This window comes from Colias croceus, chromosome 13 (assembly GCF_905220415.1).
Source record: "Colias croceus chromosome 13, ilColCroc2.1".
NCBI classification, from domain to species: domain Eukaryota; kingdom Metazoa; phylum Arthropoda; class Insecta; order Lepidoptera; family Pieridae; genus Colias; species Colias croceus.
Genome location: NC_059549.1, coordinates 2,081,857 through 2,095,624, shown reverse-complemented (window position 1 = coordinate 2,095,624; position 13,768 = coordinate 2,081,857). Strand labels below are relative to the sequence as shown.

Below are 13,768 nucleotides of genomic sequence, written 5' to 3'. Positions count from 1 at the left end.
TTATTTTGATGAGACACCGAATAATTTCGTGTACGAAAGTCTCGATTGTGGTAGCTAACAGAGATAACAAGGATAAAAATTTTTGATTTGATGGTTCTCAAATATTTATTACTAACTGAATTTTTTTTTTGTTCAATCTCAAGATAATTACCTAAATTATTCGAAAAAATATTTGTCCTACAAAATCTATGGTTGGTTCAAAGAGTCCCCCTTTCCAAAGTGTATCGATAACGAGGTCATCATAAATGATTACTAACAAGCTGATTTTTTTTGTTTTCACTTAGTTAATGTTTATATAATTCAACAGACATATTGTCCTACAAATTGCGTAGTAAATATTTGAGAACCATCAAATCAAAAAATTTTATCCTTGTTATCACTGTTAGCTACCACAATCGAGAGTTTCGTACACGAAATTATTCGGTGTCTCATCAAAATAAAGCTACAAACGGAAAATCAGCTTGATAGTAGTCATTTGCAAAAATGGGCGATGTATCCTGAACTATAAAGTAATAAATTAAAAAAAAAAACATCTATTTAAAAATTATATCTCCTAACTCCTTACAAAAATTACAGTCTACAAACTATTTGTTTCGCAATATAAAAGTACGGCAATTTAAAGTTTCAAAACAAATAGCTATTTATTGTATCGATTAGCCGCGCTGTCAATCAGCATATTATATCGACATTTATATTTTTGGTTTTTTATGGCATTCAAATGCTTTATAAATATATATATTCTTTATAAATTTATATTTATAAATAAAAAACCAAAAATATAAATTCAAGAAAAGGTCGTGTTCCATCGTTACAATATTGTATTCACTGAAAAGTGCTTCATATTGGTTGAGATGGTTGTTAAATCATCGCAATAGATGGCGCGCGGTGTGTCCCTTAAGACACATAAAACTGAAAGGATAGAATAAATTCGATTGCTCAGGCGGGTCACGAGTGGCTGAGTTGGTTAGGCATCCGCCCCGGAATGGCGCGAAGGATGCGGGTTCAAGTCCCGCCTCGTGATCGAATTTTTTCTATTCTTTATAAATTTATATTTATATCGACATGTTTGACTATGATTTATAGCTCAATTACACTCTCGCGTAACCTTTACTGTGTTATGAGTGTGGCCTTTAAATGTACCATATAGTGATGTGATCATTTTTGTATTTCGCGTTTTAACGAAAAGTATAAATTAGTTTAAGTTAAAAAAAAAATAATTAAAACTGACATATTCATGCACAGTTTAATAATCTTGTATAACATTTAATTTTAATATTTTTTATAATACATATTTATTCCAAACGTAATTGTTTGCTTTTTTATACAAAAAGATAAGTAATAACTAATAAGTAATCATGAAAAGTGAAAATTATTTCATATTTGTGCATTTTAATATTTATGTTACCACAGTGTACGAACAATTCTGTTGGATCCGATTTTACCGGGTTTCTTGCACGTTTTTGAAGTGAAACTTCTTTATCGGAGTTGGAAAAAAAATTTGTGTAACATTTTTTCGTTACGCGTGACATTTTTCCGTCACACGCCATCTTTTTCTTATCCCTACCACGCGTGATTCCACATATTTCTGTAAAGTTGCATATAGTAAATTATTTATTGAAAAATAAAGAAGTTTCACTTCTTACGTGTGTACACTAGTACACGCACACATTTTTTTTTTTCATTTAACTACTAAATTTACCTGTCAAATGGTTCCCAGTGAACTCGAAGTCGTCGTCCTGGTCCCAGTGCTTGAGCGATAAGTTCCCGAGCGGCGTTGCGTTTGCGAATTCCAAATTAGCGAAATGCCAGTCGAGTATTTGGCGATCGCGGACCGATAGATACACTGAACTGTGGAATAATCAATATTTTTTACAGGAAACAATAACAATTTAACTAGTTAAGTCTTTTAGTTCTGTAGTATCGAAGATAGGTGGGGTTTTTTTTTTCTACAGTTCCATAGAATCTTTGTAATATTCGCTAACAATTTTAACCTTTGCCTTTTTACAGCAGGATTCCAATGCTAATTTCTATTTATTTGTATTTTTTCACGTCGCATCGGACGGTTTAATAGTATGATTTCTGCGTCCGTAAGACTAAAATGTGCCAGTCTTTTTTTTACTGTGGTGAAAACATCTTATTCCAATTTCTTTGACCTCCGGGATAAACGCGGACGAAAAGCTAGTTTATTATACTTATCAGAAACAAAACAAAATTCCTCTCAACTCACCTCGGTGGGTTCGACTCTAGCTGAGCCAATTTCTCCTCAATAGTCGCGTTCTGTTTAACCATAGCCTCATATTCGTTGCACAGTTTATTCAATTCTCGGTTAAGTCTCCTCAAATTGAACTCGTGTAATATTCCATCTTCTGCTTTTATATTATCTTTGTCGGCTAGTAACGTTTCTTTTTCCGCTTTCATTGATCTGAGAAGCTCTTTTATGTCCGCCATTCTAGACAAAAGTAATATATGCATGTTGCCTGTTGGATTATTGTTTTCTAAAGAAGTGTACATTCTAATTCGGTAATCAAATTATTATATTATGATAATTATTATTAGTTCGAAAGTAAATCAATAAAATTTTATATTTCTTTCAATATCATTGTATAGCCTAATATCATAAACAAATCCATACTTATAATATTATAAATGCGAAAGTAACTCTGTCTGTCTGTCTGTTACTCAATCACGCCTAAACTACTGAACCAATTTGCATGAAATTTGGTATGGAGATATTTTGATACCCGAGAAAGGACATAGGCTACTTTTTATTGCGAAATATGTACCTACCGCGGGCGAAGCCGGGGCGGACCACTAGTACATAATATATAATATCACTTTTTGCAAATATTATGAACTACACACACACCTAACAAAACTAGTTATGAAATTTAACATTTATCAATTCCTAAAATACAATATTAAAAACAGAATATAATTATACTTACTTGTTAATATTATTCTTCAGTTTTTCTTGCAAAGTTATAAATGCTTTCAAGTGTGATATCTATAAATAAATATGCAATAGCTTAAATAAAAGGTATGAATTACTAAAAACTACAAGTAAACATGTGAGAGAATTATAACATAGTTGTTGTGATGTGGCTATACCTTCCTATTATAATGTACTCTATGGTGTACAACATAGTGTTGATATTCAATTGATATGAAATGCATGGGGTGTCGGGCCATGCTATGGTTTATATTCCTTGAGTCAGTAGCTCGATGATATAGTCTCGGTACTACTATCGACCGCGCAAGGTGTGCGCACTGAGTCATTATTTAATATTATTTCACATATTATCTGCCTAATTATAATTAATTATGGAGAGTTATTTAAATTCTCCGACAAACACATGTCATTCAAATTCCTTTGTTATAGATCTACCCTCATACATTTTATTTTGTCAGTTCAAGTAGATCTAAACAAAGGAGAGCAGAAGCGTCAATAAAATTGGACAAATTCATTATTTAATGTATGCCGCCATTTTTACGTTTCTTCCTATCTGTCACTGTCATTTACTTAAAAAAAAATTGTGCGTGTACTAGTTAGTGTACACACGTAAGAAGTGAAACTTCTTTATGACCTTATTTTTAAAAAAATAGTTTACCACATGCAACTTTACAGAAAAACGTCGAATCACGCGTGGTAGGGAAAAAGATGGCGCGTAACGGAAAAATGTCACGCGTAACGAAATAATGTTACACTAATTTTTTTTCCAACCCCGATAAAGAAGTTTCACTTCAATAATGCTATTAAACGCACCTGTTTATGCTTAACATTCTTCTGTTGCAGCTTAATCACCCACTCGAGTGCTTGTCCCAGAGACACCGGAGTGTCGTCATAATAGTTGAAGTCCACTTGGTGAGACAGGTATGAAGTTGCATCCAGAAGGCGGTTAAACTCACGCTCCACCTTGAAGGAATAATATACATAATTATATTACATTTATAACAAAAGTCTAGTTGTACAATCAATTCTATAATAAATTATTATTATATTATCCATATCTTCTTAATACATATAAATCTCGTGTCACAATGTTTGTCCTCAATGGACTCCTAAACGACTTAATTGATTATAATAAAATTCGCACACCATGTGCAGTTCGATCCAACTTGAGAGATAGGATAGTTTAAATCTCAAATCGTTTTAGAGAAAGCGGGCGAAGCCGCGGGCGGTAAGCTAGTCTATATTATATCCCTGTATGTAATAAGATAAATAACATACATGTGATGTTGAGTTTTATATAGCATTTAAATACTTTATAATTATATCTTTTTACAGAAAATAAAAAATCGATCAAGAGACAGGATTCGATCCCGCGTATTTCGCCATTCCGGGGCGACACCTGTGACCTGTCATATTATTTTGTTATTATTTATAGCTATATCTTGGTATCTTTGGACCATACTACTCTATCATATTAAATAATAAATTATAACTTACCATTTCATCTTTATGTTTCGGCACTTGGTTACCATTGGCTTCATACAACGGACATTTCTGTTTAATCTTATGCAACTCCATGTTCATTTGCACTGATAGTGTTGTTACCGGATTCCCGCCTAGACCAGTTACCACCATTGCTCCTAAAAATAATAATTATTTATTTATTTAATACCACACCAAGTAAAATATTTACAATAATACAAAACAGATTGATATGGTAGGCACATAAATATAAAATGGTTTAGTGACAAATTGTAATAAAAATAATGAAAAACTTATAGTTATTTTCCACATATCATTCCGAATAAAGTATATATAAACAAACTCATTCTTTAATAGCTTGGCCAGTTTGTATCAAATTTATTGTGTATGCGATAGGTCTGATTATCTCTAATTTTTTTGTGTCTGTTCAACTTGAACAAGTTTTACGTGGTACACATAAAAGAAGAAGATAAGATAAGATTTTAATTAATATAATATATCATCGTCGTCATTATGATAAGTTACCAAGATCCGCAACATAAGGTCCTTTTCGATATGTCACTATGCGGCCGCCAACACGCTCTCGTCCTTCTATTATAACAACTTCACAACCAAAGGATTGTAGTTGACGGGCTGCGGCCAATCCTGAGACTCCTGTAAAATAATATATGAAAATTATTGTCTATAGTTACGAATATAAAAATAATATACTTATAAACTACAATATTTTTTTATAGTAGTGTTTAATTAAGAATGAAAAAAAAATATTCTGCTGTCTACACGGAATGATAATGTAATAGAATTTAAATTCGTAGGCAAATTCATAGTAAACTCTGTCTGACAGATGAAAAGGCATAGTTTTACATCAGATTATTATCGTTGAGCGTTTGTAAGATATTGCTATAGCTGCTAGATTGTAAGCTAACGGATAAATCACTAATTATTAATATTAACCTCCGTTATATCTTCCTTAATGTTAACAAATGTACCTTATCAACAGATTAGCAATTCAAAAAATTAACTATTTAATCAACAGAGCTTCAAATGTAGGCAAGTATATTGTTAAAAATAATTATTAACTAATGTTAATAAGTTCATGTTTTAAGCACTTACTGGAGCAAATGTTTGTTTTTAAAATGTATATTTACCTGCTCCAATGATAATAACTTTAGGTCTCTGTTTTCCTTTAGGCGGTGACGGTATGGGCGTTATTCTCTCATATATCCCATAGTTGATGAAGCCATGTCTCTCTAAGAAAACATGGGTCCTCAATACTAACACTGGATCTGCATTGTAAGGCGGCTGGAAATTTATAAACAAGAAAAATTTAATACTTTGAAATAAATATTTATGATTTTTATTTTTTAGATAATACTTTTTTTTGTAGAATACAAGGATTTCCAGGTCAATTTTACATTTAATGCCTATTTTTTTCTGCAAAACTGAGTAGCAAAGACTACTTCATACTTACTTCCATTTTTTGAATAGCTTGCTCTTGCGTCAATTGCTTTTTAGGATCTTCAAACCAGAGTTTCAAAACACGGTTTCTTATTTGAATAAATGCTTGAGCTGATGATCCTTGTAAATCTGAGAAGCACTCTGCTTCTAAAGATGACATCTTATCAAATGGTAGTCTCGACTGGAAAGCTGCACCTTCCAAACTGCAAATAAATTTATGTAAAACTCAATATACTTTAAAATAATCTTAGAATGTTTGTTATACAGAGTACATTTGCACTTAGCCAGGATTGCAAATGATTCGTCTTTTAACTGCTAGGTATTATATTATTAGACTGCTGTTCTCTGCTATTGTCTATTGGGATTGTATAATTTGATTTCTTAAATACTATAAGTACATAAAACTTATGTACCTACCTATCTTCTTTTGTAATGCAATATATGATTTTTTTAAAGCCTACCTATTAAGCATTTCTTTATAATTCACTTCCTCAATATCTTCGCTTTTCATTTCTTCAATAATGATCGGTTTTTCTTCCTTTTTAGGTTCAGTCGTACGACTCGAGGACGATTCTCTGCGACCGGCAACAGCAGCGGGACTGGACGAAATCACCTTACTCTTCTCAGATTGGTCTGATTCAGAATCCTCTTGTTTTAATTTTTCATCTATTTCGCGGGTTTCAACCTACAATATCAATAAACATAACCTCAGTATATAAACATATTATTTCATAATTGAGAATCTATTACGAAAAAAAAATTACCCTCGCACGCTTGCGTCGACTCATTTTTAGTATATGGGTAGATTTAATTACGCTCTGAACTAAACTTCCACTAATACAGAACTAAATATTAATCATGTAGGTAAAACGATCAAAACAAACTAAACGCCAACCTCACAGTAAAAAATTTACTGTTGACATTTGACAATGACAAATGACAATAATTGACATCAGTTGCTCCATGGAACTATAGAGTTGCTCTGTGCTCATCTTGGTGCTCATAGACTATGAATATTGCCAACATTTCGGAATTGGATCTCAATGTTTATAGATACTAGCTTTCCGCCCACGGCTTTGCCCGCGTTTTCAGAGAAAAACCCGCATAGTTCCCTTTCCCGTGGGATTTCCGGGGTAAAACCTATCCTATCTCTCAAGTTGGATCGAACTGCACATGGTGTGCGAATTTTATTATAATCGGTTTAGTGGTTTAGGAGTCCATTGAGGACAAACATTGTGACACGAGATTTATATATATTAGATTATCACGATATTATACTGTAACACCACACAGTATTATTGTAATACTGTGATAATACTGTACAATGAAGTAGGCAAATAAAACCAATAAAACATATCGAATAAGTATCGAATGGTTTAATTTATAATCCCAAGTCCCAACTTGGCAATAAACTTAAACATATTCAATATAATTATCAATTAAAAAAGGCAAGAAAGATAATACAAGATAAATCTAAGTAAAAAAAATTGAAGCAATTGAAAGTTGAGATCATTATGCGTTTAATGGTTATATGAAAATCCACAGTGAAAATCTGTGTAAATATTATATTTTTTGATATGAAAATTATATGATGGAAGCACAGGATGGAAGCCTCGATCAAAGGACGCCATTTTAAAACGTCTTTATTGGCCTAATAAACATTACCTATACTCTTTGGCCTCTACCGTCAATGTGGCTAAGGCCGATATAAAATCTACATGAATCAAAAATTAAATTTTATTTATCGATTTATACTATTGATAACATTTTGTTGCTTCCACGACTTCCCTTTTTTTACTTCGGTATACTTAAGTCTTTAAGTTGAATTTCACTTACAGAGTGCAAAGAGCAGCAAATAACTTAGACGGATTTTTACAATATAGACTGCACCACGACTGCACCATTCTTCTTAAAATTTTAATCTCGAAAGTTGTCTTAATTATAAAAACATATTAATTAATATTATTAATAATTAGCGCCCGTAAAAATAAGCACGGCAATTAGCACTAATAACACGGTATATTAATTTTTCGAAAATAGAATCGACTATAACTTTTTAAATGTTGCCAAAAAAAGAAAATAACTTTATAAATATAATTATTTTTTTATTTATTAAAAAATCTCATATGGAGCTACTAATATTTATTTAAAAACAATATTATCTACACATCAAATATTAAATAAAAAAAATTGGTTGTCTGTAAAGTCGGTTTACTGACGATAGTTGAACGTGACAACGTCCGATTGTGCTTCTTTGACGTTCATTCCGCGCTCTCGCTCGCACTTCAAGCCTTAAGTAGCCTACTCACGATTCAATTTCAGTAACAATCTGCTGACACAATCTGCAGTGAGCTGACAGATTGTGTCGTGAATAGTATAGTTGAGGGCACGTTGGGGGCGTAACCCAGCATGTTGTGTATTGGATCGGCGCGGAAGCAACCCGACAAATTGTCTCAGCAGATTGTGTGCGTGTTGGAACGTGAGTATTGTGATTGCTCCAATCTCGCAGTGTTACCAACTCTCAAAAATATTTATCCCTAAAGTTTGTGTCAAAAACTCCTAAAAACGCCTAAATTATTCAGTTGTCCCCCTAAAAAAACATACAAATATAAATTCATGATGATTTAGAAATAATATGCTGTAATATGTTTCAAAAGTCTTTTTATTACAAGTTATTTAATACATAAAATATTTCGTCTTCATCTGAAGATTCAGCGTTTTTGAAATCATACATGTTGAATAAATTTAACATTTTATTGGATGGATTAAAATATGTTGTACAAGATCCACCATTTCGATTTAATGTAAATCGGACCATCATGATGCTTTGCAAAATTTTATTTAATTACGTACTGGATGTCGCTATGAGTCGCTAGGTCAAGAAATAAATATTAAAACTAGTTATGTAATTATCAATTTAAAAATATTAAACAGTCAAAAAAAATCCCTAAAAATACCCCTAAAAATTTCAGACCCCTAAAAAATTCCTATCTCACTTATTTACCCCCTAAATGTGGGGGGAAAACCCCTAAGTTGGGAACCGTGCAATCTCGGCTCAATCGCGCAGCCGCGTTAATCGCAAAATGGCGGTTTTGAGATAAACGCGGGAAAGACATTTTTACATATTTGAGGAAGATGTTTATATTTTATAGCCGTTTATACTTTATAGCCCTTGAAATCTATCAATAAAATTGGAAAAAATACAAGCTTTACAAAGATAATTATCTTATATTTCATAAATTGTATATCCATTAATAATGCGTATTATTGCGTTGAGGTTTAGCATCGCCAGGCATCAACGTTACGTGCACACGTTGTGGCAAGCAATCGCGGAATGAAATTGTGTCATCAGCAGTGCTGCCAACTTTTTTTTTCCGAACCCACATATTGGAGCCTCGTGGCCCACCAGAAATCCACTAAAGTAATCGGTCTTTAAAACCACCAGAAAAAACACTAAAAAATATCCAGAGACATGTAAATATTTTGTGCCCGTTGGTTAATTTTTTGCGAGTTATTTGTAAATAACAACAATTTTGAAGTAAGTAATTGACGTGACAACGTCTTAAATTAGGTTACGGCTGGGAGTCACTTATGAAAAAGTGTAACGCTCGGTAACGTTACGATGAGTCACCGAAAGAGGCACGCGGGCATGGTTAGCCCGCCTAGGAGCGAGAGAGAGAGACATAAAAAGTCGTTGTCACGTAAAACTTTCGCCCGTATACCGACTTTACAGGCAACCAATTATTTTTATTTTTGTTACATTTAAAGATCATCTAGAAAAATCTGCTTCTTCTAGAGTTTCAGTACCTATGTGAAGAATAAATTTCTGTGATAGAAATTTTGGTGTGTATTGTGATTTGGGCATATTTAATGTAAAACCATATTACTTCACAAAATTAATTAAAATACGTCAAGCTAGAAGCTACCCGCCGCGGCCGCAGCGTAAAGCGTTGCCAATACGTAGGTACTGACAATTATTGTTTTTGTACACAAATACAGAATAAACATATAACCTTTTGAATCATCAAATCATACTTTATAGCAATAGTAATAAAGTTTATAATCAAAAATATTCAAGAAATAGACAAACAACGGAGAATTCCCGAATGTTCGTTGAACTAACATGACACAAAATAAATCTTCCTAGTGGTTGAATGTCGTACCTTACCACTAATTGAACTCATCTAAACCACTAGGAAAATCCACCAGCCACTAAAACCAATATTTGTCCGCTAAATGGGGGAGCTAAACCACCAGATCTAGTGGAAATTCCACTGAGTTGGCAACACTGGTCATCAGATTGAGGGTTGGATGAATCGTGAGTAGAGAACGCTCAATCGCGACTGCAACAAATTGTTTCAGCAGATTGTTGGTTGTGTTGAACCGTGAGTAGGGCCTTTTACATGGAACGCCTCAGAGCGAGGTAACGCCGCATGAGTCATGTTTTTTCGTGCGTGCAGGCGGCTCTATCGAATTATAAGACGTTGTCACGTCAAAAAGTTTACGTATTTTTTTCCTTATATTATGTCAACCGGCTTCAAAATAAAGGAGAAGCACGGAGCAAGTAAGGAGAAGGTTCTAAATTCAATAGTATTTTTTCTTGTTGATTAGTTCAATATTACCATTATACTAAATATTAGTAATTGGTACTACCACGGTACTACTTGTCATAAAAATAATACATTCATAAATATGTACATATTAATATTAATTAAAAGCTAAAATACTGGTCAATAGCCTTTATTTTCAAAGATATTTCACAATATATAAAAGGTCGTTCCTAACTATAGTGGCGAAGAAGTTTAAAGTAAAATTAGAAGTTTTTTCTGAATTGACTACTTAAAAGAGAGTCATCAGCGTAACCAGCAATTTCTTGAGGAATAATAGCGCTTTCTTCGATACTTCCACACGGACGGCACATACATTCTAGAGGAGCTTTAGTAGTAACCTGAAACAAAAATCAAATCATTATATTTATAAAATAATGCTAGCAACATTTTTCTAGGGTTTGATTTTACGCGAGTATTATACATTTAGAAATTAAAGACTTTTTAACGGATTTTAAACGCGATTTATTCATTCTATTATTTTCCCGACGTTTCGAACACTTTACAGCGAGCGTGGTCACGGGGAGACTGAGTCTCCCCGTGACCACGCCGTGGATGAATAAATCGCGTTTAAAATCCGTTAAAAAGTCTTTAATTTCTAAACATTTTTCTATTAAATTTTCTATAGGCGACGCGACGGTTAATCAGGAATATTTTTTTTTATATGAATTGAGTGCCGTGAGTTGTGTTCTTAGCTCTTAATATTTTTAACTTCATACATTCATAGTATACAACAAGCCGTAGTTTCATTTAAACTATAGTTCATAGGCAATAACTACAACGTATTTACCTTTCTAAATCTTTTTTCTTCGCTCTTAGCTTTGGGGCAGAAAAGAATTACAGTTGCTTCTCGCTCTCCTGACTCTTGACAACAATTGCACGACCTTTCCATTTGCCAAATTTTGCTTCCTGATACCTGTTAAATATCATTTCATTATTTTCACTATGAATTATTTATAAATAATGTAAACAGATATGGACTGAAGAGCGACCACAATACAAACCTGAACATAACTCGTACATTTTCCTATACAGGCATATGAGGGAATTGGCTTGGGAACGCAACCAGGATGTTGCAACACGTGTATAACCGGTGTCATTTGGCACTCTTGTCCTGAAATATAAATTATAGTTAGTATTGACAAAATCTCGTAAAAGCTAAAATATTTTTATTGCATTATACCTGGTGGTAGTTGAACTTCTTGACCGCTAACTTTTTTTTCATGTAAGTAGCCTGCTGAAAGAAGAATTAAGCAAGAGCAAAAGTATTGCATTTTAAACATTTTTAGGAGCTGTTGTTCCTCGGTGGAAAACGTTTGGTTTGTGAAATATGTTGGAAAGCTCAGCTGCTTATATGGGATTTTAGCTTGTACTACGAAGACTCGTCGTCTACGAAAAACATTAAAATCATTTTACCCGACTTGTATCCAGCAGGAACAACACGCACTCCCAACTGGGGAGACAAAGGAGCTTGATGGCTATTTAATGTACCTAACGATAAATATTAAGCTATTTGTAAAATACATTTTCATATTTTTATTTATTTTTGTTTCTTCACTCTTTAATTATCTGGTACCTACGTAGTTTCATTTAGAAATGGTTCCTTTAAAAAATTCTTTCTGACATACAATTCTAACAAAAAATTCTTTCTAACATTTCGTATTTTGATACATTGTACAGTAATGTACAGTTTAAGCAATGAAAATACATTGTTTATTGATTTCGAATTTTGGAAATGAAGTTTTTTATTAGTTAGTACCTACCTGATGGGATAAAGTATCCTTATTAGTTAATACTCCTAGATAGAAAAACAACTTACAAGAAATATTCTATTATTTTGGAAAGTAAGAAAATTGCATTCAAAGATTTTAGAAAATTTGCTTGTCACACCGGGAATCGAACCGCCTTGAATCCTTAAAAATTATACCCATGTATTTTTATTGCATCGATCATAAGAGCTAATTGGTTTCAATAAGGTTGAAACACGTCGTTGTGTTAAAACATAGAGTAACTTATTATATTGGGTAATATCTTTCAAACGAACGTGATAAATCAAATGAGAAGAGTGCCGTGAAAACTGGACTAAATCCTACCAGGGAAATATAAATGCACTCAAATAAAAACACCAAGTAATCTGAAGAATACGTCAAGCTGAGATATAAAATTTATTGTAAGCTAGCTTTCCGCCCGTGCCTTGTCTCGCATGGACTACAAAATTTTGTACTTCGTAGATTTTCGAATAAAGGGCTGTAGTTAGTTACTTATAAATAAATTATCATCATCATCATCATCATCATCAGCCCATATACGTTCCCACTGCTGGGACACGGGCCTCCTATGAGGGTATATAAATAAATTATACATTTTTACTACTCTGAACACAGACTCTGAAGTCTGAATGTGTATATTATACGTCAACTGCTTATTTTAGCAAAAACCTACTAAGAAACGTCTAAGTATTCCATTCTTAAAGAACTAGGTATCCAATAAAATATCAAGATCTCATTTAATTCAATTAAAACCAATTAAATTAATAATATATTCGCGAATTTATTTTTCATCCCATAGTTGCAACCATGTTTATGGATAGTATGCAGTATGAATACTCACTCTATATATATATTTTTCAAACGTTATTGACGCGCATAGAAACAGAGAATGAGAAACTTAAACAGAAAAAAAATAGTTACATTGGTATTAAGGCCTATCACCTGTGCTATCTCCTATACATCCATATTGCATAGCATTTACTCTTTAAAAAAGTGCGAGTAGGACTCGCGCACCCAGGGTTCCGTATAAACCTGATTTTTATATTATGTTAGCATTTAGCTAACATAATGACGTGTATTCTGTGATTATGTTGTATATTTTGTAAATTTATACTTTTCCAAATTTTCCATTAGACAAGATTCTATTTCCACAGGAAGTATCTACCCTGTAGGTTTTAATTCCTTTGCAAATGGCGAAAATTTACAGCTTAAACGGCTGTATCGTTAGATTGTGTTTGGCTCATAAGTTTGATGATTTCACATCTTCAAGGAACGTTAGGGGTTCCGTTTTATTTAATGAAGAGACAGAAATTGTCTGGTTACTGTTTAATTATACTTACATAATATGTTTCGATGTGAAATGTTTTTATTTCACAAAATATTTATTTGTTGTGAAATACATAGGACATGGTAAAAAATAAACTTAATTATTTGTTAATTTTTTGTTTATTAGTAACTAGCTCAAATAATAATATAATACACATTTAAGTGTAAAACTTGGC

At 32.7% G+C, this 13,768-nt stretch overlaps 2 protein-coding genes across 2 annotated transcripts in view; both read right to left on the bottom strand.

Annotated features, from left to right (window-relative positions):
* Positions 1 to 6,784, bottom strand: part of LOC123696832 (lysine-specific histone demethylase 1A) — a 315,499-nt gene extending 308,715 nt beyond the window's left edge. The window contains exons 1-10 of the mRNA XM_045643207.1: positions 6,655 to 6,784; positions 6,352 to 6,575; positions 5,904 to 6,093; positions 5,581 to 5,734; positions 4,958 to 5,086; positions 4,448 to 4,590; positions 3,764 to 3,913; positions 2,946 to 3,004; positions 2,228 to 2,449; positions 1,700 to 1,848 (exon numbers count right to left, since the gene is read on the bottom strand). Coding sequence (XP_045499163.1) covers positions 1,700 to 1,848; positions 2,228 to 2,449; positions 2,946 to 3,004; positions 3,764 to 3,913; positions 4,448 to 4,590; positions 4,958 to 5,086; positions 5,581 to 5,734; positions 5,904 to 6,093; positions 6,352 to 6,575; positions 6,655 to 6,678 — 1,444 coding nt within the window. The 5' untranslated portion in view covers positions 6,679 to 6,784. The remainder of the gene's footprint in view (positions 1 to 1,699; positions 1,849 to 2,227; positions 2,450 to 2,945; positions 3,005 to 3,763; positions 3,914 to 4,447; positions 4,591 to 4,957; positions 5,087 to 5,580; positions 5,735 to 5,903; positions 6,094 to 6,351; positions 6,576 to 6,654) is intronic.
* A 3,830-nt stretch (positions 6,785 to 10,614) lies between these two features.
* LOC123696834 (bursicon) lies at positions 10,615 to 12,029 on the bottom strand. Its single transcript, XM_045643210.1, has 4 exons — positions 11,681 to 12,029; positions 11,502 to 11,611; positions 11,288 to 11,413; positions 10,615 to 10,838 (listed from the first exon to the last, which is right to left on the bottom strand). The coding sequence occupies exons 1-4, from the start codon at positions 11,778 to 11,780 to the stop codon at positions 10,704 to 10,706; spliced, it is 471 nt and encodes a 156-aa protein (XP_045499166.1). The 5' UTR covers positions 11,781 to 12,029; the 3' UTR covers positions 10,615 to 10,703.
* Between the last annotated feature and the right edge of the window lie 1,739 nt (positions 12,030 to 13,768).